Source organism: Melospiza melodia, chromosome 6 (genome assembly GCF_035770615.1).
Source record: "Melospiza melodia melodia isolate bMelMel2 chromosome 6, bMelMel2.pri, whole genome shotgun sequence".
NCBI lineage: Eukaryota > Metazoa > Chordata > Aves > Passeriformes > Passerellidae > Melospiza > Melospiza melodia.
Window position 1 is genome coordinate 10,404,343 of NC_086199.1, and position 27,955 is coordinate 10,432,297.

At 40.5% G+C, this 27,955-nt stretch overlaps 1 protein-coding gene across 14 annotated transcripts in view; it reads right to left on the reverse strand.

Annotated features, from left to right (window-relative positions):
- MARK3 (microtubule affinity regulating kinase 3) overlaps positions 1-27,916 on the reverse strand; it is a 60,718-nt gene extending 32,802 nt beyond the window's left edge. For 9 of the 14 annotated variants that reach the window (XM_063159887.1, XM_063159883.1, XM_063159882.1 and 6 more), the window contains exons 1-6: positions 27,526-27,915; positions 19,402-19,440; positions 14,884-15,075; positions 9,095-9,148; positions 2,132-2,180; positions 1,316-1,381 (exon numbers count right to left, since the gene is read on the reverse strand). In XM_063159887.1, the coding sequence (XP_063015957.1) occupies positions 1,316-1,381; positions 2,132-2,180; positions 9,095-9,148; positions 14,884-15,075; positions 19,402-19,440; positions 27,526-27,576 (451 nt within the window). In that variant the 5' untranslated portion in view covers positions 27,577-27,915. Of the gene's footprint in view, positions 1-1,315; positions 1,382-2,131; positions 2,181-9,094; positions 9,149-14,883; positions 15,076-19,401; positions 19,441-27,525 lie in introns of all 14 variants that reach the window. The other 5 variants (XM_063159885.1, XM_063159884.1, XM_063159877.1 and 2 more) reach the window with 4 other exon arrangements.
- Positions 27,917-27,955: the final 39 nt, after the last annotated feature.

Genomic DNA, 27,955 nt, shown 5'->3' on the forward strand with positions numbered 1-27,955 from the left:
GAATTATCCCAAATTTATGTGAAGTGCTGCAGCTGTAGCAATCATGTCTTTCATCCTGCAGCCAGAGTTCATGTGCAACAAGATGACCTCTACCTTGATAAAGAGGAAACAGGGAAGGTGATGCCTGCTCTGTGCTTGCCAGCCATTCCTGTCTTGCACAGCATGGCACATCAAAGGCACAGCTCTTGGCCTTTTAGACCAGAACAGTGCTTACCTCTCCCTTATCACCCCAGGAAAGGTCTTCACTCCTTTAGAGAACCACTGGCCTTTCTTCCTCCTAGAAGCCAATCACTAGATGGCAATAAGACTTCACTTTTAAGTCTAAGACTATCAAACAACACAAAGATGTCTCCCCAAACACCTGTACTAGTCAATATTTTAATGGGACTATTCCCACTCTGTTCCTGTTTAGGCAAACCTTGGCTGAGCATTTAGGAAGCTGCTGGAAGAAAAGACAGGTGGGTAGAGAATCTTGCTTTATTTGCAGCAATTGATTAAACTCCACATGATGTAATGTAAGAGTCTGAATTCAACACTGATTTTCTCTGAAAAAAGTCTATCTCCTTCCTGCCCCTTTCTTTTCCTTAAAGAAAAGCCTCAAGTGTTTGAGATTCCCAGATGCTGGTGCTCAAGGGTCACACTGACAAGCTGAGTGATATTAAGTTCTAGCCAGCAAGGAGTAACTTAAGCCTGAATACCTTAATTCTGGCTCTGGTGAAAATATCTGACACTGCACAATGTGCATTTTTCCATCCCCTGCAGAATGAGGAAGAGCATTTAAGCTCCTTCTAAAATGGCATAAGGCTAAGCCTAACAATTCATGACAGTAGAAGGCCTGTGATTAAGATATGTAAGATGTCATCAACATCTAAAAACAGAAGTTGCAGTGCTCATGCTTTTGAAAGTAACAATTAAAGAAACACAGAAATGTTTCATCTGAACATGATTTTGCCAAATATCTTATACAAAACAGGACACCAGAGGTAGGGAACTGAATACAGTAAATTGAGAACATTAGTATTTGTTATGGGCAGGAACAATCAGTGGCTGAGAAAAGATTCCCAGTTAATTAGAGTTGTGAAAAAAAAGCAAATGTTACTAAGTTATAGTAAATTTAGAAGCTGGTTTTACAAGTTACATGAATTATTTATGTTGACCAAACAAGTCCCAGTGAATATTAAAGATTTTGCTTAATATTTTACACTACCTTGACATAAATATTTGCTGAAAAAGAAAGCAAAGCTTTCAAGAAAACAAGTGCTTTCTCTCACTTGGCAATCTGCTTAGAGTGTCACTGCAGCAAAGAGGTACTTACCCCCACTTGCATATTCCATTATTAAATAGAGAGTTTTTTCAGTTTCAATGACTTCAAATAGCTTCACTAAAAGAGAAAGACATTTAGTCATCAGTTAACTACTGCAGAAGCATTATGTTAACACCCCACAGAATCCTGTGAGAGAAAAATGCCCAAACTGTTTGCCTGCCACTTGATAATATCAGACTATTTATTCTAAAGAAGCTTTCTGTCTAATGCTCCTAAGCAGAAAATACTCTAACACGTTTGGCCAACTCATACAGAACAACATATTCTCAAGAATCAGTACTTTGCTTCATTTACATGGGAACATAACTGAACTAAGCAGAACATGCACAGATTTGAGCATCAGCAATAGCCACACACGTGCACTGAACTGACACACGTGGTGACAAATCAGTTACCAGCCTGCTGACACTCCCACAGGAGTACCACATCATTTAAATGTACAAACTTGAAAAAATTCTTGACCACTTCTTCGTTTTGATATGCTAATTTTTAATGAGATCTTTTATTTTTTAAATTTTAAATGTTAATTTTTAATGAGAACCTGAATTCAGTCAAAAATCAATACTATATTCAAAAGGAGCAAATTTATCAGTTAGCTATGCAAATAACAGTTCTGTGCAATGGGATCCCAATGTTTATTTTATTTTTTTAAACACACAGTTCTGAAATACCAGTTATTACTGCTATCTTAGAGTAAATTCACACTCCAGTGCAAAATAATCTTTTAAACTCATGCCACAGCAATCTTAACAGTAAAAAAGCTAAAACTTCTCCAGAGACGGAAATTATGTGAAAGAAACACGATACCTATATTTGGATGATTTAAGATCTTCATTATTCTTACTTCTCTAAAGAGCTGAAATAAACATAAAACATGAAATAAGTTAATGAAATCACTAACAAGCAGCCATTTTCCTTAAAGATTAAAGACTTTGATACAGTCATTTAAACAGAAGGCAAACATTATTAAACATTATCAATGAAGTTCATTAAATAGGCACTTTTTGAAGGGAAGAGTTAAATGCCTGCCTAACACCCCTCCCAAACAAATCAACACTCAAAAACCTGCAAACACCCAGGAAGAACTCTAAACAGCTCAGGAAAGAAGTGACCTTAGCCCTGTGGTTTGCAGACTTTTGGGGTCAGAAGAGTACTGTGAGCCCATGCAGCTTCCTGCTGACCAATACATCTCACACATCTTTCACTCCCTTCACAAAAAGTACAGCTCCAAATTCTTGTGAATCCCCACCAGAACACCTTCAGAAGACCACTGCAGTATGTTACTGGTACGAATTCAGCATTCTTCTGTACTTTGTTAAAGCCCAAGAATTCCTGTGCTACAGCAGCAGCTCACAGGTGAAACATCAGCTGTTTATATTGTGCAAAAACCATGTTATCCACCTACACCAGCAGGTTCTGCAGAGAGCAGGGAAGACAAGGGCAGCCCTGAGCCCTTCAGAAGCATTGCTGCAAGGCAACAGAGGCACAGCAGCCTGGTCTGCCAGCACAGCTCCCCTGATCAGCCCCAGACACTGCCCAGGTGCAGCACAATGAATGCACCGGCCAAAATTAACAGGGCACAACACAAATGGTGCTTTCCTGACCCCGTCTGCTGCTTCCCTTCCTGCAAGCACTGCTGCTAACCCTGACTGACACACAAGGTACAGGGATGATTTAACAGAAATACCTCACAAAACACACAACTTCCCCATATAAAAGCACTCCATCTCTAGCCCATCCCAGAAGGATGATGGTGAGGGACAACTGCCCATTTCAAGCTGCAGGATGAGATTATATCCCCTGCCCTAAATCCAGATTGTGTACTGACTGTAAGGATATTGTCATGTTTCATGTCCTGTCTGTTCCTCCCCCACTGCCAATACTTATGTGAAGAGCGCTTTGCTTGAGTAACTATTTCTGAATATTTCAATTTTGCCTGTCACACAGAGCAAACTCCGTCCTTCTGCAGCTTCATGAAAATAGGGAGTGACATTTAACAAACTAGAAATGAAAGCAAAGTCATGACTGAACAGTTGATAATTATTTTCACCTCTCTTCCACAAAAGACTATTGTAAGATACACAGAAATTCATAACCATAATACTAAAAATGCCACAGGTGGTGTTTCTGCAATATGAAACATTGCTTTGAACAAAGCTGGTAAATAGCAGATAAATGAAAAGCAGTTCCAAGATAAAATATTATTACAAAAAAAGCATAAACACTTTTGTATTCAGAAAACCAAAGAATTCTCTTTTTATGCACAACACTGCATGGCAGCCAGGTGTGGAGCTGTTCTCCCTCTGCAGCTCACCAAGACTGCAGAGGGCTGATGTTCTTCAGTGTCAATTATTTTCTAACAGCATGCTTCAAAAAGTGGGAGTAATCAAGAGGTTTTATGAGAAACCTAACACAAATTTCTACAGGAATATCAGTAACTTAACATCATATTGAACTTCATGTAAAGAGACTGAAGTAGAATAGAAGTCCACAGCTCCAGGTGAATGCAGACATAGGAAAAAACCCAACAGTTTTGTAAATATAGAATAGGGAGAACAGCATAGTTAATTACAGTAGGGAAAAACAAATGCTGCTGGAGGATTTGGCTCAGGTTAGACTTCAGATAAAGTGAAGAAATTTGGTATGTCTACACATATTAGTAACAACTCAAAAACTTGTAAGTGTATTTACTCAATAATAGCAAAGAAAAGGGGAAACTTTGTAATAAAAAAAAAGGTGAAACATTAGAAACAAACATAGAAAACAACCAAAGAGTCAACAAAGCAAAATCCTTGTGCCTTTGTGATTTTTAATAAAAGAAAATGCAAGGGGTGAGTTTTAAATAAATCAATAAGACAAATTCACAATTTGGAGACCGGCTGTTTTAACCATGCTCTGCTTTCTGATATTTCAGAATCACAGAATTTCTGAAATGCCAACATCTGGGGAGCAATCCTCACTGCACTGCCCAGGAGACCATTTCTCTGCTACAGCACCAGCTGGGATTGGCACACTACCTGAACAGAGAAAAAACAAACAGTTTTCCAAATGCTTTTAATTATCTTGTTACCCAGGTCTGTGCCTGACACTTTGCTACATGACAAGCTGCTTAAATGAAATCACGATTGATTTATCAAGTAATTATTGGCCATGCAAAATAGTTTCAAAACCTCTGTGCACACGTTTGCTTTATCCTCTAGAGAGGTAAAATTGCCTTCTTTTCTTTTTTAAACTATGTTATTTCTGGAGCTTTTTCATATGTAATCAGACAGGGTAGACTACATCATCTCTCTCTTGATCATCAGGAATTTAAAAGCAGTTGAATCTATAGCTGTTTTTTCTTGCTTTTCATTCATTTCAGCTGAACTGGTGTATAATATATTCTGAGTGCTCCATTAATACTTTTAATCATAGCTTATGTAACTGAAAGGCTCTTATCGGTTGTTACAATTTCAAAGAGAGTTGGATTAATTCACTCTCAATCGGTACCTGATATCTTCCACCCCCAATACCCAGATAAAGCCTAAAGGGTCACACCCTCACCAAAACACTGGTCCACAAAATGACTGCTCTGCTTTACTAACCCAAATGAAGCATGTCAAAAAGCAGTTTCTCCTTCATGAGCCATTTGTTCAAGTGGGTGACTAGGAACAAGCTCTTGTAAAAAACAGACTATTTCTGCCTCAGAGGAAATTAAAAATAAAAATACTTGAGAATAGGATACAACCACCACCAAACTGTAATTTTAGTTAGATAAATGCACTTTAGATCATGCATCCTTAGTCAGTTTATCTGTTATATGTCACATTTTGACAAAGATGGGGATATCTGGGGAAATAGATATATTTATCTATAAATTCCTGACATTGTAATATGTGTTATAGTCTGTTTCTGACAGAGGAATAAAATGTACATATCATAAAACTTTCTCAAAGTATGCTGGATAAAGGTTTTACAGATTTTATTATGTGCATCAGCTTCTAGGAAATGACCTGGTAACTATCATCACACAATAAAATTCATTGCAAACAGCCAGGTATGATAAAACCTCACACCTCTGAGGTTCCCTGCTCACAGGAACACAGAACAAGGTGCAATATCAGAAAATGTAACACGAACGTTCTCAATACAGAAACTTATTTTCTTAGTGTTAGGAAATTACTGGTCATAATGAAACCATAAAGGCACACAAACAACTGAAAACAGTTCTCATCAGTTTAATTTCTAATACTGAGATCCAAAACTACTCCCAGCTTGTTGAACAGCTCATTTTCCATCAACAGGAGCTCTACAAACGTTTCCAGGCAAAGACAAACATCCTTAGTCTGCCAAACAAATGGCTTTCAGCTTTGTTGTGGTCTGGTCCTTTGAGTGCAAGCCATGTCAGATACAGGAAAAGAATGCCATTTAATTAATGCTGTGAGCCAAAAAACTGAATAAAAAAACCCCAACGAACCAGCAATGGAAGCTGGTTCTTTTAGGTTAACTCTCTTTGAACGCAGCAAAAGACAGACTAGAAGTGCTCCCACAGTAGCTATCAAAAGACTGTAACAAATTATTTTAAAAATACTGAAAAAGTTTGCTAAAAAGTGAGTCAGTGTCAGCTGCAGAGCACCAACCTCTCCTGGTCACCTTGTCCCTTAAAGGAGGAGGCTTTTCACAGGATGTTGTCCCAAGCCAGCTCAAGCCTGACCTGTGTATTTGGCTTCTCCTGGTAACTGCTCACTGAAATATGCCCCACAACTAATAAAGAACCTCAAGCAAAAAGCCTTTACACAATACAAGTTTGCCTCAAACTAAGCACAACTTGGAAACAGAAAGGGATACTCATTACAAACAGAAGGGCCTGAGCATTTAAAATTCTCATACTTTTCTTGCAGTTCTTAAAACACTGATTGACCCATGGTCAGAAAGGACATGAACCATGCTACAACTGATGTTTAAGAACACTTAAATGCTTTAACAATAAATATTGCCCAAGTAAGTGGCAAAACATCTGCACATAATGAACAAAAATATTTGGCTGAGGAGCCAAGTTCTAAAACAGGAAAATGAGAAATGATTTAGTGCTATTACACGGGCTTGCTAAAAAAACCCTTGCATATAACGGCATTGGTAAATCAAAGGAAAAAAAAACCCCAAACTGTTTTATTTTTTGTTTAGGAGGAAGTGAACTCTGTAGCATCAGCACTTGCTTGCAGTGAGACCAATATCCACTGGAATTGCACACACGAGTCCATTTGTGGAGAACAGTGACTATGACTAACACCGCCAGCATGGGAAAAAACCTCTAAGAATTCCCTTTTCTTTCAAAGCAGGGAAGTACCAGTTACAGCTTCCTCTTCACTAAGCAAGAGCAGCAGAGCAGGAATTGGCTCCTAAAACAACAGTACAGAGTAGCTGCATGTGGCTGCCACAGAACTTCCTCAGCAGCAGACAAGAAACCCGACCCTTCAGAGCCTGAGTGTCAGCACAGAGCTGTCAGGGAGGGCATACCAGGAATGGCTGCTCCGGAAAGCAAAGCCTGTCCCTAACAAGGTTAACTTCTTCCTGGCAGCTGAAGTATCGATGTGCAAGATGGAGCACAAAGAAATCACAACTGGCAGCCTTTAATCACCATTTGTTTCCCCACCTAAGGATGACTCGGGCATGCAGCTACACCGCAGCTGAGACGCTGCACACCACACCCTCTTCTGGGCACAGCCCTTCCCTCCCCACCATACCTCAAATATTTTATCTCCCTCTGCAGAAGTGCAGGATCAGAAGCACTTCCCTCTGAGCTTCCCCCGCATCCACAGGTCCCGTGTGCAGCTGTGAGGCTGCGGCGCCGCCGGCAGCGCTCGGGGAAGGGGCAAAGGCTCGCAACACAAAAAGCCCTGGTCAGGCAAAGGTGGCAAGTTGTATGTTGGGCACTCCCTCTGCTTCCTATGGCAAGCAGGAATTTAGTTTTATAAAGCTACTTTCAGTTTTTGAAGTGAAAACTGATACACCTCACTAAATTCTATTTGTGCTCGTATAACAAACGAGCTTAGAGACGAGAGCACATTTGCAATTTCACTCCAAAATCTGATCTGATATCTGCCCTGCTATTTGGTACTATTGATACCAAATAGATATTTGGTACTATTGATACCAAATATTGATAGATATTTGGTACTGCCCTGGAAGAATTCGGTACTATTCTTCCAGATTTCCAGTTAAGAAATCCAGTGGTACACAAGATCACACTACAAATCACACTTCATAATCGAATTTTATAAACTGTAAATGAAAATTAAATTACAACAGAGATGGAGCCATTAGCGGACACTGAGCCAGCTGAAACCCAGTACTCAAAGGACCATCATGCACACTGCCAGCTTGTAGCTTTTCCAACTGAACATCTGTGATGTGTAAAAGGTTTGTGTTGTGCCCCCACATGAGCTCAAGCCGGCATTAGAGCCCACTTTCAAGTAACACTATTCGAAGGACTATGATTTTACATTTTTAACTGAAAACATGGCCTCTTTACTTCCCTCTGACCATTCTTCCCTGGTATTTCCCATTTTTATCACACAGCTTTTGTTTCACTTTCAAGCGCTTCAAGCATTCAACCATTTTTATTTAGGCATTCCAAGTTGCAATCTGCCACAGAAATCAACTTTACCTGATCCATCATATTACCTAATTTGCACTTTATTTTCACCCTGCTTACCCAGAAACCACCAGTAACCTCAGGGACTAAACTGAGAAAAATTCTGAGAAAAATGGAATCAGATTATCAATTTTTACCCTGTCTACAGAGTCACAAAAAGCTGCCACCTGCTTGGATGACGGAGCCTTTCTTCTACAGGTTATTCTTTGCCTCTCAATGAAACCATAAAATATAAGAACTTGTGTGTTTTTCCAATTTACTTTTGCACCATTAATCTTGATAAAAAGTCTAGTCAAGTGATCTTTTTAGTATTTGCATAAAATACAAATGTGTATATGCTCCAGTTTGCTCTAGTTATCCTCTTTCATTTTGTTTGCAGGTAAATTCTGCATATTCTTTTGTTCAAACAGAAATATTTCAAGGGGGTTTTTATCAAAGTACTCAAAAGTAAACAAAAAGCCTTTGACTGCAGAACTTAAAAGGACAGAGCTAGAGAAGTCCCAAGTAAAAGTAACATTTAAATGTACTTCCTGCACGGATTCCCAAACGGACTGGGTTGCCTAATGAAAGAGCAGGGTTTATCACTCTGTACTAAAAAGATAAGGTGATACAACTGTAACAGCACATTAAACATTCAGAGCTAGAGGGAAGAAACCAGAATAGACATGGCCCAATTTGTTTCACACAACTGCATCACCTCTCCTGCTGCAAGCTACATGAAAGGCACAGATACTGCCTGGCCTGCAGTCCACAGGCAGTGTTTTCAAGGCCAGTTTAAGAGGACAGAACATAAGTTTTGCATTTCTAAGTTTAACAAAGCAACCGGCACAAAGGAGACATGGGGGCATGACACCAAACCACAGGTCCTCTCAACAGAGTCAGCTCTGCTTGGAAGACAAAGGAAGTGGCAAATACCACTGTTTTCTCAGTTTACAGCTCCACATGAGTTCAGCTTGAACAACTGCAGGGCTGTCAGAAATATCTGTTACAAAACCAGTTATTAAATACAGTAGTCAGATGTGTGCAAAGGTATGCAATGCTTCAGATTCTCCAGCACAGGCATTCTGGGTTAATGGAAGGAGGTGGGGAAGCAAACAAGTTATGATAAAGTTGAAAGATTAAATGTAAAAACATACCTTTTGTAGACTAGTTGGGTTCAGCTGTGTTTTGTCAATTATTTTTATGGCAACCTAAAGGAAGAGTTCATGATCAGTATTTTCCATAGGAACAATACACGTTATTACAACATGCTCAAATCCAGTAACAGACATGGAAAACATTAAAATTACACAAAAAACGCTTAAGGTCCTTCTGCAAATTATACACTGTATTTAAACTAGAAGCAGGAATGGAAAAAGCCTGGTATTTTTAGGATATTAAGATGAGAAGCTTGCTGAGTGTTTGACTTGACATTAAGACCATCACAGTCATGACAGTGGAAGCTCCAGCAGCAGACAGTGCCCTGATAGAGAGCAGTGTGCCTACAGATAATATTTACACAGTCTAATTACACAACAGATTACACAGTAGTGACTGGGCATTGGCAGTTTCTAAAAGCAGAGATTTCAGAGCATATTGAAAGCATTTCCACACAAATTTGGCAAGAAGTAAGCTCATCTTTGGAAATTCACTAAATATTTGTGTCAATTTGCTCCCTGATGGGTATTAAAAAAAGTATCACTTGGAAATCAACAAAAACACATTGGCTGTAGTACAACACTCTGGGTAAGTACATTCCTTGTTCTCCTCTTTTCAGTAAATGTTGCACAGAAATATTAAAGAACATAATAAAAAATTCACACAATAAACAGAAGAGAATTCCATACCATGCTAACTAGTCAGAACCTGAAGATTTGAAGCAATGAATAGGCAACAGAAACTTCAGGGCAATGCAGTTTGGATACTGGACGAGGTAGAACAAGAAATGAGAATCTTTCTAGAATTACATGCCAATTGGTATTTTTTCTTTCTAAATTAGAGACTAAACACACCAGAAGAAGCTCTACAGAAGGAGATGGTGCCTCTCAAAGAGGCAAGATGCTGCAACTCAGCTGATTATAATACCTCACTGGTGCAAAGCAAAGGCTTTCAACTCCAGTTTTTGGCTCAAACAGTAGATGCTGCTCCTTCCCATGCCACAGCTCCCATTTCCCTGCATCACTCTGAGCTATCTTTGTCACCTCATTAACTTGGGGTTGGTGACATATGGAATAAAGAATATCTTACATCAAAGCCAATTTATATCCCTACATTCAAGTGCAAAAACACAGGGATGGATTGTCACGATGGAGAGGGTAAGAGGGGAGCGGTGTTCAACGCTTGGGTGCATCACAGAGTTATATAATGGATATGGTGCTTTCTGAAACTGATATTCAAGACTTATTTTGAGCTCTTCTAGCTGCAAGATACGAGGAGACATGACTGAGAAGCCATCTAAGAATGTTTTTACTCTGGGGAGTGTTTTCTTCTAAGGCAAGCTACTGAAATTATAGATCACTGTTTCCCAAGGCAAAATTCCATTGCAAAACCTTGAGAAATCACTTCAAAAATACAAACAAGAGAGAAAGGCATTAAGCAATAGGTATTTTTATATTAGCAGCTGTGTACAAAACCAAGAAAGATTTTTATCTCTACCTTTATGCCTCTTGTTAACTTTGTGACAATAGTTCAAAGTTACTCACTTCCTGCAATCTCTTATAATTCTGGATTATACTGCTGGACTCTTCTAATGCTGGATGTAGTGAGCACTGCCTTTGTCAACAGCAGATAATGTTATTTGAAAGTGACCTGGTGCCCCAAGACTACCCACAGCTGTTCACTTAGTAAGCACATTCCACTCAGAGAAGTTTGCATTTTTGTTCTTGGCTGCACCATTCTGGTGAATCTTTACAAGATGTAAACTTTTTTTAACCCACCAAGCCTTAAGGTGCCATGTTACTGCAAAACCAGCTCACCTCAGCTCTGACACTGTCAAGCAAATTCAGCCCTGGAGATAAAGGGAAGGTAGAGACCTCAGTTTTCCAGAACACAGACTCTCAGGCCTGTTCAGTGCACTAATTATAGCCTTAAAGGCAGGGTGAATTTAGAGAATTCCTATCCACATGAACACTGAGAGTACAATGTGTTAACATGGGCTGTGACAGCTTGAACCCATCATTAGAACAGGGAACAACTTCAGGTGCCTTGATAAGGTCTCCAAATCACAGGCAAAGGCAGCCTGCCCTCAAGAGCAGTTCTGACAAAGTTAAATGGAGACTTTTCTAAGTACAGTTAATAAAACATTAAATTGCCTTTTAAAGCAGAAACTTTGCTCTCTTTACATAAAGTGCATTTGGAATGGTTTCATGCACTGTGAGCTGGGGCCAGTGCTGAAAAATGCACATCCACCTACACTATTACACCATTGCCATGATATTCTGTGTGAAATTGTTAATAGAATTAGAACTGAGTTTGCTTCCACCATTCACAATAATGTGACTTAAAACATCCCTCCTACATGATTTGAATAAGGGAGTGAAAGAAATCAGGAGTTGGAACACTGAGCAAATTGGCCAAACTGCTACTATTCAGAACGCTTTCTCCCTCTTAAATTTCACTTTTTCCAAGAGAAGAACAGAAAGAAGATGACAATAGATTCCTTGGAGTCAGACTTGAGTTCTGAAAGAATTCAGCTCACTGGGAAACTTCAGCTCCCTGGCTATTAACTGAACATGTCTTTAAAGAACAGAAGGGTCCAGAATAATTTTGGCCACCTCAGTAATAGCAAAAGGTAGTTTTATCTTTTAGATTCATTTTGGCAAGTACAGAAAACTTGTCAGAGGAAACACCTTTTGATAAAAGTACAACAGCAAATACATGGATTGCAGTCAAAGAATTAAGAAAAGCAGATTGACAATGAAGACTTGTGGTTTCAAAAGGGCAGACAGCCTACAATTAACACTCTCCCAGGCAGAGGACCAAGAAGGATGGTGTGTCCAAGCACCAGCCCTGATGCAGTGAAGCTGATCTCTGGCCTCACACTCCTTGCAAGACAATCCAACCCCTTCAAATTAGGCTGATGTTCTGATCATTTGTTCCTTTCAGTAATTTGAAGATGAGCACTCATTTAGACATACTAAAAATGGAAATGAAAAGGAGTCCTAGAACTTACTCCACTTGAAAACATGAAATCTTCATCTCAAGCAACAGGAAAACTCCCAGGGAAGGACTCCAGATGCAAGGAGATGAGCAGCTACCCTAAAAGAATGCTTAAACAAACATATCCTCCTCCCAGGAAGGGACAGAAAAGTGCTGATCTGCTTCAGGATTTGGAAACTACTCAGCACAGAGATATAAAGAAGCAATTGCCAAAAAGTGAACCTGACATGGTTGCTTAAAAGGACATTCAGAACAGAGACACAGATAACAAGGAAAAGATAAGTGGGGTTCAAATACAGCAAGAACACAGCAGAGATGAAAACTCATTTCAGTGTAACTCCCAACTTAGTTTAGGTTTTGGTACATAAGATGGAAAAAAGAACAGGAACAAAGACAGGACAGGCTGCAGGAGAAAGAGTGTAAAGCAGGAAATCACAAATTCAGAAAGCTAAGTGCCATCTGGCTGAGGCCAGGCTGAGAATATGACCCTGGAATTCTTACAAGAAACAGATTTTCAAAGGAGAAAGAAAAAAAACATTCTTGCAGCACAGGTTCCTAGCATCTACCAAGAACAGAAGAGCAGAGCTGGGTTTAGAAATGAGCAGACAATTTTTTTTTTCCAATTCATCCTAAAATTCCTGAACTTGAAACTGGCAGGGAAAACCAAGGAAAGAGAAGGTTTAAATGCAACATATTTTCCTACAGTTAACTGCACCCTATGGAAACACACAAGACATGACTACCTGGACTAATGAAAAGCCTCATCTAAGAGGCTGCATGGAAATTTTTCAACTAGATAAGCTGAAAAGTGCACGGAGTTGTTTTTATTTTTTCCTTTAAAAAGAAGCTAAAGAGGTATTAAGTTGGAAATAAATGAGTAAGAGTTTTTCAAGGACAAGATTTTGGGGCCAATCTTGTTTAATATCTGTATCAGTGGCCTTAGCAGAGGATGTCAAAGCATAATGATTAAATCTGTTGAAGGAGTTAAGAGGCACCATCAAACACAATGGAAAACCAATTTAAACAGCCTTGGAGATGAGTTAGCAATGAAACTGAGATTCAACATACAAGGTTGGTGCTGCTGCTGATCACAAGCAAAACACATCAATTTAACAGCCATGAGAAAGCCTAGCAATCTGAAGATTGATCAGATAAATACATATAAAAAGTAAGGGCAAGGGTGAAGTAATGACATTGGGGAAATTGCTCTCCAGAATATTGGAAACAATTCTGGTCACAGGCATATAAAATTATCAACATTGTACAGTTTATCCAGCAGGAAGAGAAATTTTACTCTTCTCCCTCTTAAAAAAAAGAAAAAAGCTTGAAATATCTTGAAGATATTCCTATAAAATTAACTTAATTTTTCCCTTCTAAGGAATGATACTCATTCCAATGGCCACAACCCAGAAAGTATTTATGCTCTCAGTTGATCAAACTACATCAATTCCATGACAGTGGAAGAAGCTTAGTACTCAAATCTTTCCAAATTTAGCCAAAAATTTTACACTGTCCCCTTTATTTGTTGAAATTTCAAACAAAAATAATGAACCAGAGGTCAACACAGTTATCTGCAAGTAAAGAAAAATGTAATTTGCTTTTTGCAAAGTGTGACACATACCTATCTCCAAGTTCTATACCTATAGTAAGAGCAAAGAAATACCAACCAAGTACTTGCACATCCCATCTTAAGCATCAGTAAAAAGAGGAGGGAACTTAAGGGGAAAGGAATTAATCAAAAACTTTCTCTACAAATGAGAACTAACTTTAACATCAGAAGACAAAGGGAACTGTCAGCCAAAAAAAAAAATAAAATCTATCTCAATAGCTCTTGCAAAATTATGTCCCCTCTCTTCTTCCCTCTGTTCCTGCTACTGAGCCCTGTATTACCTCAGAAAAGAGAAATTCCCTCAAAGCACTGCAGTCAGCAGCACAGTTTCTGTAAAAGTCCTTGCTGGTATCAGCAAACATTCACTTCATCAGACAGGTTTGGCAAGAAAAGGTTAGCAAGGTGCTTCTCCCTCTTTCAGTACTTCAAGGTTGCTTTTAATAAAACAGCACCAAGAAACACCTTCTAGTAACAAGCAGACAGGACTATAGATCACTAAATCAGAACCACCATTAAGTGCCAGGGATTAATTACTTGCAGTGGCATGTAGGAACTAAATATGGAGCTGAGTTTGACTCCCAGAAGAGATGCAAGAGGAAGCTTGTCTATACTGCACACATTGAGGAAACTGTCACTGAAACAAGACTATCCCTGAACAAACTGAAGCATCCTCCCAAAGCCACCCAGCACTAAACACACCCTAGGATGATCCACCCTAGGATTCCTGGGACAGACATGGCTCTGGCCAGAAAATACTGCATTTGGGCTACTTGGAACATAATTAAGACAACATTTAGTTCTCATGCCTGACTTTACCTCCAATACAGCCCTGAAGTATAAAGACACTAAGAGGCAGTCCTTCCAACAAGCTTATTTAATTGCTGTATATTGATCTGGTTTTTGAAAATTGAGGATTTATCCAAGAATATTAGAAGCAAATTTTAACATAATTCAGCAGGACAGAGACTCGCCAAAAATACAAGTTTAAGAAACCATTTCCAAGAGAAATTGTTTTGTAATCGTACTAAAAAAAAGTTTTCAATTTCTGCTTTTTTCTGCATCAGTGGCAATATCTAGTAAAATGTGCTCTGTGTTCACCAACTTAGATGGTGCTATTCCAAGAGAACCTTCACACCTACAGCAACTCACTGCTGTTTACACCCATACCATGCTGTTTACCTCTCTGCCAGTTAGGATGTGCCTTGCCAGCTTCACTTTTGCAAAATTCCCCTTTCCAATGGTTTTAAGGAGTCTGTAATTTCCAATGTGTGGCTGCTCATCAGCACAGGAGGCTATGGAGTTCCTGCAGCGAGCTCCAGAGCGCCCAGTTCTGGAGGAAACCTCCTGCCGTCCGTCTCCATGGGACGTGTGCTGCAACAAAAACACACACAGGGTAAGGCTGAGCAACACACACAAAACACAGCAATGAGGACAAGCACACAGCATTCAAAAACATCAGCAATGCCTTTGAAGAAACCTTCAAAGGATCCAACTGAAACTTCACGCTCACACTGAACTTTGTTCTGATGGGGCAAGAAAGTGGGGCCCAGTTCGTGACACAGAATTCACCTCGTCACCTGGTCAAGACAGTGGAACATCACCTGCACTGCAACAGCTGAGCATTTCTACGTAACTTACTTGGACTGCCACATCAGGCACAAAATATAGAGGTGTTTAATGTTATTTCCCATTTGCATAACTAGTGCAGGAAAGCCTTTGGAAAGGAAACACGAATACAGATTTTCCAAGATCACAAATTGTTAACCCTTACTGGACAACTTACACTAATTTAAAAAAATGGTTTTTTTCTTTCCTGTGGTACTAAACTTGTGTTCCTACAGATCCATATGACTGCAAACACCCAGGATGACCTGGAGAACAAGGAAAGAAATCTTACCTAATATAACTGAAACCTTGAATATTGATAAGCTGAAAGCCAGTTACAGAGATCTGAGACACTGTCTGCAATCTTTCAAGTTCCTTTCACTCTCGTTTCCCTGAACAGCTACTGATTGCAAAAAGGAATGGTTATATATTATCTGTAACAGTCCTTACTCATTAGATTACACGGTTAAGATTTAAGTATTTTTTCACTTCCTGATAGCCTGTTTATGTAAGAGCAGGCGCCCTCTTACATTCTTCACTCATGGTTAAGGCCCATACACCAACCACACTCATTAAAGTATTAGTTAAAAATGTTTAGGGGCCTTCAAAGGTGGAACAAATATCTGACTCCACCAAAGATGACACATTAAATTCATAGTCATCCCAGAAACCCCAGATCTTGCTCTTCTACTACTCCTCCTCTTGCTGAAACCCATTTGGGACAACCAAGAAACTGGCATAGAGGAACATTCAGTCTGCAAATCACTGTGTGTGAGGATGAGATCATACCTCAAGAGCTAACAACCATGGTACAGGCACAAATGAACAAATCCGTGCTTGCATGACACTTGGCGAGTTTCACTTGCCTGATGTAACCTTGTGACCATACACTCTCCCATCTTGGGCTCCTTGATTTGTTCGTTTGAGTGCAACAGTTGCGATCAAATTATTTTTAAAAATACTTTCATTTAAGAAATGCTACAGATAGGAGTCTATGGCAACTCCTGGAAAATTGTTTCAATAGTTACTATTTTAAAAAACACACAATGTTTTAGTATCAATATGGCTTTAGCTTCTCCTTACTGCCTGGCTACTGCATTGCCACAAGATTTGCACTTCCCATGGAGGTACTTCATTTCTCTGGTGACAACACCCTTCCATTTCAGTAAGTGATATGTACATTGAGCTCCCTGAACAGGCTGCTGTATGAATGATTAAAGACAAGGAAACATTTCTGTACTCCTGTTGAGAACCCTCCTCTATTCTTCCAACATCTTTTTGTGGGGCTCATGGTAGACATGGACCTACCATACCAAGAGTAGGTGCAGCAGGACTAACAGAGAGGCTGCATCTTCTGTTCAACACCCCACTGATTTCACAGGGGCAGAACCAACCCTCTTTGCAGAAGACCAGCTGTACCTGACCACTCAACACCAACCCTCATCTGCTGCTTCTTCTCATTCCTGGATCCCTACATGCATGACCACACTTGGCTGAAGTGAAATGCAAAGTTTCTTTTCATGCAGAATATCAGGTGCTCCTAATAAAAGGCCCATCCTGCCCTATTTCATAGTCTAGCAACTTTATCACAGTTTTCAGGAGCAAGAGTATACGTTTTTTTCCAAACCACTAATAACTGGCACAAGAACAAGAAGGACATCCTTAAAAATTCAAGACTTGATAATAATTCAGTGTTCTCAATAATATCTTGAGACCTGCAACAACGGGGTGTTTATCAATCAGTAATTCTCAAGGAGAGGAAGGACAAGCAGTCAACAACTGAAGGACCTACTAAAGCCAGTGAAATCCTATATCAACAGTGTCAGTATTTTGCATGTCCTTAATGCCAGGCTGGTGCTGATTGTTCAGGCCACCTTAGCCACCCCTGTGTGTACTGGCATAGCAATGCCAATCCTCTGTATTTCCCTAAACTTTGACTTCTAACAAACCTTGCAACACACAGTGCAGAGAACTTCTCCGTCAGCTCCTTTCATACCTTTCAGTGTCAAATTATTCAGACCAGCTAGAAAAAAGCAGCAACTGCTGATTCTAGGTGCTAACATTCTCCTACATTGCCACCCCTGGTGATCAGGGACCAGGATGTTCTGTACAGGGCCATAAGGATATTTCTTGGATATATTAGAGGAAGGTTCATTTCAGTTCAAGTACAGCATCCCAGGAATACAGCTGTACTACTTACACTGCACTTCACTCAGCTGATAACCTTCCTCAAAAGAAGAAGTGTATCAGAACTATTTAAACTACAGCCCTTCCACACCTGGGCACTCAGCACAAGCTGCCTGCAGCAGGAGCCAGACTGCCTCCCAGCAGGGCTTGTTAGCTTAGGCTCTCCAGCAGACACATTCAACAACTTCAATTCAACAGCTTTTGAACCACACAGCTGACTCTGAAAACACAGTAGTTGTGCTGGAACAAAAACACTGTTAGCCCTGAGCTAGCCTAGGAAGCAGCTGAGATGTGGGCATCAGGCACGACACAGTCACAAGCCAGAGAACAGGTTAGCCAAAATTGATCTGACTCATATCTACTTCACATAAGCACTATCAGGAAAAGGAAAGGTTCTGTTATACTAACAAACTCTATTCCACATAGCAAACCACACAGTAATTGTGTCTTGAGAGCTTCACTGTCCTCTTGTTGAGAAATGACTTCTTGTGTCCTATACTTTTTTCATGCTTCCTAGCTCTGCATTTAAAGGGCAGCATGAAAAGCTGTGAACTGATTTGGACTAGGGCTGATAAACTGAACACAATCTCCTTGTATGGAGGTTTGCATTTCCACTCCAACCCAGATTATTTCTTTTCAAGAATATGACCTTTTTCAGCTGTGGGTTTTAAGTATCAAGCTGTGTGTTCCTAAGCAGTTCAGTTCTCTCCAACTGATTTGCTCAAAGCCATGCTTCCCTCTATAGAAATCCAGCCATTTGCAACCATATCTAATTTGGACTATATTCCACTTCACATAAATAAATCTATCAGCAAGTCCTTCCTCTGTCAGTTACATTATTACACTGAACAGACAACAAGCTTTCTAAAAACCACAGAAAACAGATTGTCCATTTCAACATGGATTTTCTTTTGCATATGGAAATGAAGAGCATAAACTCAAAACTGAGCGAAAGTGTTTCTCCCAGCCTAGTCATTTTCAAGAAGCCATGATAGGCAGATGGAAAGCTAAATGGTGTGGGCAAAAAGCAAAATATAGGTGGTCCAACAGAAGCTCAAATCATGCATTGGCTTGTACAGCATCTGGCTGTGCTCAAGTACTTCCCAGGGCAGTTTCCTCAGCAAACATGTTAACAGTGCCAATCTCAGCCCAAAGAAATGGCAATAGCATCTTCTGCTCCCCAAATTGAGATGAATGTCATTTATCTTTTCCCTCAAATCTCCAGATTTTGCCTTCCTCACTATACTGATCCTCCAAAACTCTCTTCAATTTCAGGCTTCTTTTCCAGGTCCACATTTATATGGTTTCAAGAAGATACAGGCTTTGTCTTAAAAACATACAACTTAAAATCAGCATGTGTTCATTTCTAGTAAGTTTCCATATATTGTGGTAGGTGAGTTGTATTTCCTGGAGGTGTTTTCTGTGTAAGAATAACACTTGCTAATGAACTCACCAGGGCTAAGTGATTCCCAAAATATCTGTCTTCATGTAAAGCAAGACCATTGCACTGTAGAGGGAAACTAAGGCAAGGAGATGAGGTACTTTGTGCAACTTCAGGTTTGCCAGTCACCACCTCTTTTAAAAGAAAAATTTCCTGAAATCCACTCATGACAGTAAAGCACTTTTTTCCATGTCTTGGCATGCACCAGATTGCATTTAAAAATCTTTTAAATACTTTAAATGTTTGTTTCTTTTTTGCACCATCCATTTTCAAGCTAACAGGACAACCTTTGTCATTAAAAAAAACCCCAAAACAAAACATTCTCCTCCTCCCCTCAGCCCCACCCTATTATTACTCAACCCAGAAGGAAATGAAGTAAAACATGTCCATTTGTGAGAGACCTTACTGCAAGGGAGGGACTGCACCCAAGACCAGCTACATTTGGAACACAACACAAAACCCACCTTTTCGCAAAAGCCTTCCCCCAATGATGAGCCGACATCCTTTCATAGCCAGATAATGATTAGCATGAAGAGAAAGAAAAAAGAAAAGGAAAAAAAGTAAAAAGCAAATGAAGTATGAGGGTGTCAACAACTGAAATCTCTTTGGTAGATGTTAGTTTTATCCAGCATCTGTATGGTTTAAGATATCTTAACATTCAGAGAATTAGAAACACACAGGGCAGGGGATGAATAGTATCAAAGTTCTTGAACTGCTAAAGAAGGTGCCAAAAGTTGAGGAAAAAACCTGAAAGAAACAGAATCTGATATGCATTCAAAGAGCTGAAAAACAGTAAGAAATCAGAATGTCCAAAAAATCCATGCAATGCAAAAATCCATGTTTAATTACAGTAAATAGGAAACTCTTTCTGAAATGTAGGGAACAAATGGCATTTTAAAAAAGTATTTATTTAATTAAATAGTGAGAACTAGTGTATCATCAGCAAAAATGAACTAATAAAATTTAATCTTACTGAAGTCTCCAGGCATGTTTATTACCTTAGCTGTTACCTAACCTCTGCATGAAATACTACAAAGTGATATTACAGAATTTCTTGGAAATCTGTCAGACCAGTAACAATCATGACAGCCTCATTTCATTCAGCTTTTTTAATTGTAATAAGAAAAAACTGTACTTAAAGCCTATACCTTATAATGTTAATAATGTAAGCATTTCAGGACATGAATTTCTGAGACACTAAATTGCTTCATTACCTTAACCTGGGCACACAATATACAAATAAATGGTAATTTCTGCCTGTGCACTTTCCATTAGCACTGTATTTACAGAAAAACAGGAAACGTACAATAGTTTGGTTTTTTTAAAATCTCAAAAATATTTTAAATCAAACATGCAAAGACAAAACATCACTGCAGCCCTTCCCAACAATGTGATGTATTTTATTTCCCATTCTCATAAACATGTTTAGGAAGACTCAGACTGCTGAGTACTACCAGTGTAAAGGCAAAAATGCAGCCCTAAGGATATGCACAGGGGTAGCATCTTACTGAGCACAGATATCCCTGAAACAGCACAGCAGGGCATCCTGCAACTGCTGACACAGGAATTCTGCTGGAAAGTCAAAACACAGACTTACGTTTCTGGCAGCCACCAAAGGGTGTCACAGCAAACACTCATCCACAATTGTTTATATACCAGTTACTGCTCTGGGATTCCCTAAATCATCATGTATTATAAGATATTATATTATTTTCCTAAATTATAAACAGGAATACATCAGGTGAAGATGCCCTTTACTTGTCCTGATTTTACTTCCCTCCTACCAGTGACCAAGGCACAAATCAGGATATGGAGTGAGGTGGGTTTTGTCAGATCCAGTATGCATATGTTGATGCTTGCATAACCAATTATTTGGTTCCAACACATATAATTAAAAGGCAGTTTTTAGACTAGCTTGCTCCATAACCAATCTTAAAGGTAAACAGTCATGGCTTCCATCTCACAAAATTTTAAAGGGTCTGCTAAGAAGAAAAATGCTATCCACCTAAAGTGACACTGAAGCTATCAACCCATGAGGGCAGATTTATTCACTGATGTAGGCTACAGCCCAACCATTACGGACGTTGTGATAGAGAGGAACAACTGAAAGGGTCAGAATTCGTCAAGGGAGACAAGCAGACCTTCTAGAAATATAATATAGATGTTAAGGGAGAGAAAACACTAATTGGGATGCTTCCATTGTCAAAAGGGGAAGATTTCACTGTGCAGTCTCAGCCTGTCACAGTGTTCATTCATGTAATTGGTATGACATTCATGAAAACGAGTGGCTCTTTTAATTAGGTCAGATCTGTCAAACCACTGGATTAAAGGGGGAACCTGGAGAGTAAACAGCCTTTAGCACATGGAAGCTATACCTCTGACACACATTCCTAATTCCTCCACACCTCAGTGGGGAAGGCAAAATAAAAGAAAAAAAAAAACAGCAGTAATGCTCAGGACACAGCTCCAAGTGAGCATAGCAATGGAACAGCCTACACTGGGCAGTGTGATGGAGGGGGACAGTAGGGACACAGGACACTTTCACCTGGCAGAGGGAACACTGCCACAAAAGCAACCCCTAATTCTGGCTACTGACCAGCAGTGGGAATTGCAGTGGGAATTGCTAGTGACAAGTGCAGCAGTGCCCTGAAGACCAGAGTGGGGAAGTGCTGACAGCCAAGCACCAACATCCTCAGCAAAGGCAGGATGCTCCCCCCACAGACACACAGGCTCTGGCTCAAGAGCCCTCCCATGCAAAATCACTACAGCCTCTGAGATGGGTTTGGCAGTATTTGGTTCATGCTCTATACAGCATATGAAAGAGAGTGAATCTGTAATTCCATGATTAGCACTGAACAACAAAACAGTGAAGAAATCCTGCTTATATAATCAAAAAGATAAGTCTGGTGCCGGTTAGAAAAGCTCTTTAAAAGCTCTTTTGTTGCTTCACATTATCAAGATCTGACATTCATCATATCTTTCCAGCCAAAGTTCCTTTACTGCTGATTAAAATGGATATTTATTGACATCAGCCTGGGGAATAATAGCTAAAGAGCCAACCATATTCTATTCTTCATCAACAATACTGCCAACTAAGTTGTTTCCAGAATCATCACTGTCAGTAATTACATGCTAAACAAAAAAGAAAAAACCCAACCACCTCACAGTTGGTTTTCAAAAACCACATTGAGCTTGTAGATAGAAAGCTTTGCTTAGGCTTAAACCCTGCAGGAACAAATTTTATTTGAAAGTCAATTTCTGTTTATATGTATATATACACATATTGAGCTCAGCAACTCGCTGCTTTATGGGGCGAGAATTCCTCCTAACCCAAGGAGGGTTAGGGCTTCTTCCTCATCACAGGTGTTCTCAGTATCTTTCAGGTTTATGTTTTAAGAGCAGCATGCACCTATTTATCATAGGTTCCAAAGAATTTTAGTGGCAGATGATCTCCACGCTAAGCAGAGCCAACCTTGATACGCCATGAGCCTAAAAAAAAAGTGACCTCCATTTTTGATCTGGCTGACACCCATGAGGCAGCATTACTTGACTGAGGAGAAGAGGAAGTTGCAGACACATGCTACTTATATATCATATGAAATGGAGACTGGGAGAGACAAATGTCTCCACTCTTTGAATTCCTTTGACTTGAGTCACCTGAGACATGTTGTCAACAGGAACTGTCCGCTTACATCAACATGAATATATCTTTTGGCTAGAACTAAAATGGAGAATCAAGCAGGTAAGGATACCAGGTGAGTGGGTAACAAAAGCTAGGAAGAAGGCTGTGAAGTTCAGTGTACTAAATACTGTATTTACTCTCATTTTCTTTCAGCAATTCCTGTAGCTGTGTTCTGTTTTTCAGACTGCTACTTCTAAGCCCACAATATAAGCCACATTTGGTGGTGCTAATGAATTTAGTCTAACTATGTAACATTTTCTGGAGTAAGGTCCTGCAACCTAGTTTTTCTGAGTTATTGAAAAAATGTAAGAAAGGAAGAAAATAAGATTCTTTCCAGGAATAAAACATCCAAATAACACTGTTGTAAATATGTATCTGTTTGTAGTTGCAGCACAACTCAAGTTACCCTACCCTAGGGTGCTGTGCTATGACTGGCTTAATTCAAACCAAAACAAAACCACTAGGAAGCATTTCTAACCTTCCCCACCTGCACTGGGCATTCTGTTTACAGCCACAGCATGGGGATAACTCCACTTTTCTTAAGGGTTTCTACCAGTCGGATCAGAGCTGACCAGACTCATCTCAGAGGCCCGTGATAATCAGAGCTGGCACAAACCGCGGGTGGGAAGGGGCACCCGAGGCTGCTGCCCCCAGCAGCCTCCCATCACTGTGAGCCAAGTGATTAAACACCACAGCACAGGCTGCTCAGCACAGCTGAGAATTAAATGTCTCACTGCAAAAATGTGAAAATACTAGCACTTGATGACTCGCAGTGTCATGCAGCTCACCAGGTATTTTCTGAGGACACAGTACCAGGCCTATTGAGCATCAGCATTTTTTTCTGCTCTGAGGAATTTTGGCACTATAAAATACATGCCAGGTGAATTCCTAAAATATTTTTTATTTCTAGTTATTTTGCCATCTTTGCCCAATTTAATTCAAACCAGAACATTTATTACAACTGGTGAAAAATATGGAATAGTGTAGACGGCCCTGTAGAAGAAAATCTGTCAGAAGTCTTGGCCACAGGAACGCTTCCCTCCTCAGTCCCTTCTTTAAAAACCCCACAGGATTTCATGCTACGGAAGAAAGCATTCAAATTACAGATCTATCTGTAATAGGAGAAGACTGATAAATAATATATAGAACAATGCAAGCTTGCATATTGTCTGCAAATGCTCTAATGCATTTCATAGTTAATTGGTAATAAACCAAGACATACTGCACTAACTTTCCCAGTAGCTCAAAATACATTTTTGTACCTAACTCTGCCTTTGCTAAATCTTTTTAAATAAAAGAAAAAAATAAAAACCAAAAAGGGGTGGTACTACTGCCGCACAGAATCCTTTTGTGCAAGCACAGTTGCCATCATGCTGGCATTTTTCAATAGCAAATTTTTCACATTAGGCACAGTCATGGAGATAAGAGTATATTTTAGTCTTGCTTTCCCTCAAATTATTTAAATTTTTTATTCAGATTGGCCTGCAGAACCAACACATTCAAAAGAGCTACTCTTTCTTCCCCCCCAAAAAACACAGCTGTGCAACAAACACAGAGGTTTTAATTAAACTCTTTAATGCAAGATTATTCTTTTCTGTTTCATGCTGTTAAAAAAAGTAATCTTCCAACCTCCATACCACCTGTATTTCCTTGTTTCTATCTATAGTTTGCTATCATCTTCCCACTCTTTGAATATTTTTTTTAATGAATAGTTGTCCTACTCCTCACAATCTTGTTCCTTCTGCTCCTATTTCTTTGTCACTGGCTGTCCTCCATCCTGCCATATGCACATTCCTCTGTGACTCCTCTCATCTTTTGTTTTCCACCTTCTATCTTCCTTTTCCACTGTGTTGCCACACTCTATTCTCCTCCATCTTCTCTCCCTTCTCATCACTAGTAAAACAGGTTTACTCATTCTTCTGTCATCTAAAGTCCTTCTTCTGTGTCTATCCTGTCTCCCAGATTCGCACGAAGGAGGTCTCTGCTGTCTCTGCTGCTTTCTTTCTCACATGCAGGACATATTTTTGCAAAAGACAGAGAAGATCTGTTCCTGTCCTGCACTTCTGTCCCCTGAGCAGCCCCTGCTGCACAAGACATGGCCAGAGAGGAGCTGCTGTGTCTCTGCTCATGGCAGGCCACCAGCCAGCTTCCAACTGTCCAAGTGTGAAGTTCCTATGATCACAGATCATCTGGGATGCCTTTCCTCTCAAAACCAGGTGACTCGCAGCCAAATTCTTTAATCTCAAAGGCACCAAAGCCTTGGTAGCTCTGAGTAGCTTTTGGGGAAAGCCACTGTGACAGTCAGTATTTCCACTTCAGCATGTCTTGATAAGAAGCCTTAGGGAAAAAAAAATAAAAATCAAGTACTGGCAATTACACTTTTTTATTCAACAGGACCTGCCAACCACTAAACGTGGTTAAGTGCAAGCACAGACAATGATAATTTACACTCACTGTCATTCTGGAGGCTAACTTCATTTTCAAAACTGCAAGTATAGGCATGGATAAGCTGTGATCAGCACACTTCAACCAGATTCAACACCAGCCAAGCCTTTGTCAGCAGTGGTAGCCTTCCAAGCAGAGAGAAGGCATTAACAGGGTCCACAACCATGGCCCCAAAGGCTAGCTGAATACTTTGGCACCTCCTAAGCCTCTTCAAAGAGCCCTCTGAATATTAACTAATTAGACTTCTCTTATGTGAAAGAGAATGAATCAAGGTTCAATTTACCTGCCAACATAACACACCCAGATTTGGGGTAAAGAACAGTTAGCTGAAGAATCAAAATTATTGCATTTGGTATTAAAAAAAGAGATCTGGTGTTCTCAGCTGTAGGGGTAATTCAGATAGACTAAATGTCAGATTTAAATTTAGTTTTTAAGCAAGGCATAACAAAATAGAGTTTGGTAAATTTCTAGACAGCTGATGGCCAAAACATCAGAGAGCTTCCAGAGGAATATGCGTTGTACTGGGGAGGGCTTGGCTGACTGGATCTGGCGAGTGCTTGCATTAATCACTCCCTGTCAATATCACTGCCTACAGGTATTTCTGTGGACACCAGCACAGAATACAGCAGCTTAAAAATATGCCTCATTCTAAACCTAAGGCAATTTTTCTGCAAGCAAGACAATCCATGTATGTCAGATTATGAAGATAACTAAACAGAAGTGTTAGACCAATATTTTGAAGTGAGAATAAGGTGCCTTAAGTGGAAGACATGTAAAAACCTAACTTCAAGTGCTAGAACACACAGCTTGTGAATAATTATGTTTCCTCAAGCACACATTAAGTCTTTCCACTGTTAAGTTATCCACAGTAGAGTTTGAATTAATTGGGGAATCTGATCAGAACATTTTCTAAAATTATTTACTATGTGGCCTCCACACATTCACATGGAGCTTGAAAAGTCCAGTCAGGTTTGGTATCGACCAAATTCATCCAAATAAACTCTGCACAGTATTTTGTAGAGTATGTTTCAACTTCAACTCTCCCCATGGCATAGGAAGGGCTGCATAATATTTTAATTATTTTCTTCCACAAGACAGGAAGCTCATTGAGATTTTACAACCAAATATGCTTAGTTGGCTTTTTGCTCAATACAGCCCTTAGCCTGCAGGTTGCATGTAGTGCTAAAGCAAATAAAGATCACAGAAGTTAGAAGTGCCTATTATGTCAATAAAATCTAAATCCCTGGTAATGCAGTAATTGTTCCATGCAGCATGTTTTCTAACGCTTTGTCTGGTCTTGTTTTAAACAATGGGGCTACCATCACTTTTCTCAGACTATTTATGGTCTGGAACAATCCAACAGTTTTTCCTGATCTTTAACCAAAGTTTCCACCTTTTATGCCAGTCCAAAACATAAGAAACCCTCATAAAAAAAAAAAAAAAGAAAAACGAAAAAAAAAAAGCCTCTTCTGTCAAGCTTAGCATCTATCTTGATGCGTAAAGAATATCAGATAGCCTTCACACAAAGCTGAATACAAAGTTCACCTATCAACTCATTTTAGACCACAGTGAGTGACAACTCCCTTCTGTTTATCATTCGGGGACATGTCAGAGCCTATGCAGAAAAATGGTCAGACAGGATACACCAGGATCAAGTAAGTTTTAACTCAGGAGAAACACAGTTTCTATCTGCAGAAAGGGAGTCTCCTACCGAGTTCGTTTGTTGCTATATGCTCATGTGGTAGGTAGGACTAGCTTATTTTTTTGTTCTTTCTTCCTTTAGCATACGACCTTTGCGACTGACTTAATATTGTAAATAAAGTGTCAATTCCCAAACCTTGGCTTTGTCAAGGTAAAAAAAAAAAAAAAAAAAAAAAGGAGGGGGTATTCGGTGTGAAGGGAACAGGCTCCCTTCCGCAAAGGGTAATTCCAATAAAGAAACCCTTTTAATGTCATCTGAACAGGTGACTAGTCTCACAGCGTCATTACCATCGAGAACCCTGCAAATTAAGCAGGGAAGAGGCCTATTATCTAGGTCACCTAGCCCACCCCTAGCCAAGCTGAATTATTCCCATCTGTTTACCAGAGGTTTATTCGGGTGCTTTGGCAGTAAGTTGGCATATCAGGAGAAGGCAGCAGCCCCCCAGCGCTCCCCTCCCCACCCCGATCCCCGTTACCGACACGACCAACCCGATCCTCACACCACCCTGCGACACTCAAATAGAACCGGGGAAATTAAAGAGGGGACACCGGCTTTGGGAGGGGGGAGGGATGCCCGCAAACGCCACGGAGCCGGCGAACCGTGCTGCGGAGGGGTTAAAAAAACAATCAATTCAGCATAAATCGGCAATTTGGGCAGCGTACGGGCGGCTGCTGACAGCGCCCCGCGGGGCGATGCCCGCGCGGCGGGGCCGGGCGCGGTGCGGTGGCGCGGCAGGTCCCCCGCGGCCGCGGTACTCACGTTCTCGGTGTCGCGCTCGTTCACCGTGGGCAATGGAGTCCGAGTGGACATTTTCCCTCACTCGGGCGGCCGCGGCGGCGGCGCGCACAGACACACACACGGGCCCCGGGCTGCGCGTCTGCTCCGAGATGGTGGTCGCAGGGAGCCACCATGAAGGACGAGGTGCCTGGCGGGGGGCGGCGTCGCGTCGGTGCCCCCCCACTAGATCCTCCTCGGGGAGCGGAGCGGCCTCGCCCCCTCCGAGTCCTTCGGGCTCATCCTACAGCCGGGGTCCGCAGGGGTCAGCAGCGGGCAGGGGGCCGCCTCATCCAGCGGGGAGGGGATGGAGCCGAGGGAAGGGATGGAGCCGGGGAAAGGGAGGCGGCGAGGGAGCGGCTCCGGGGGGGAGGGGGTGAGCGCAGGGCGGGCGGGAGGAGGCGGCGGCAGGACG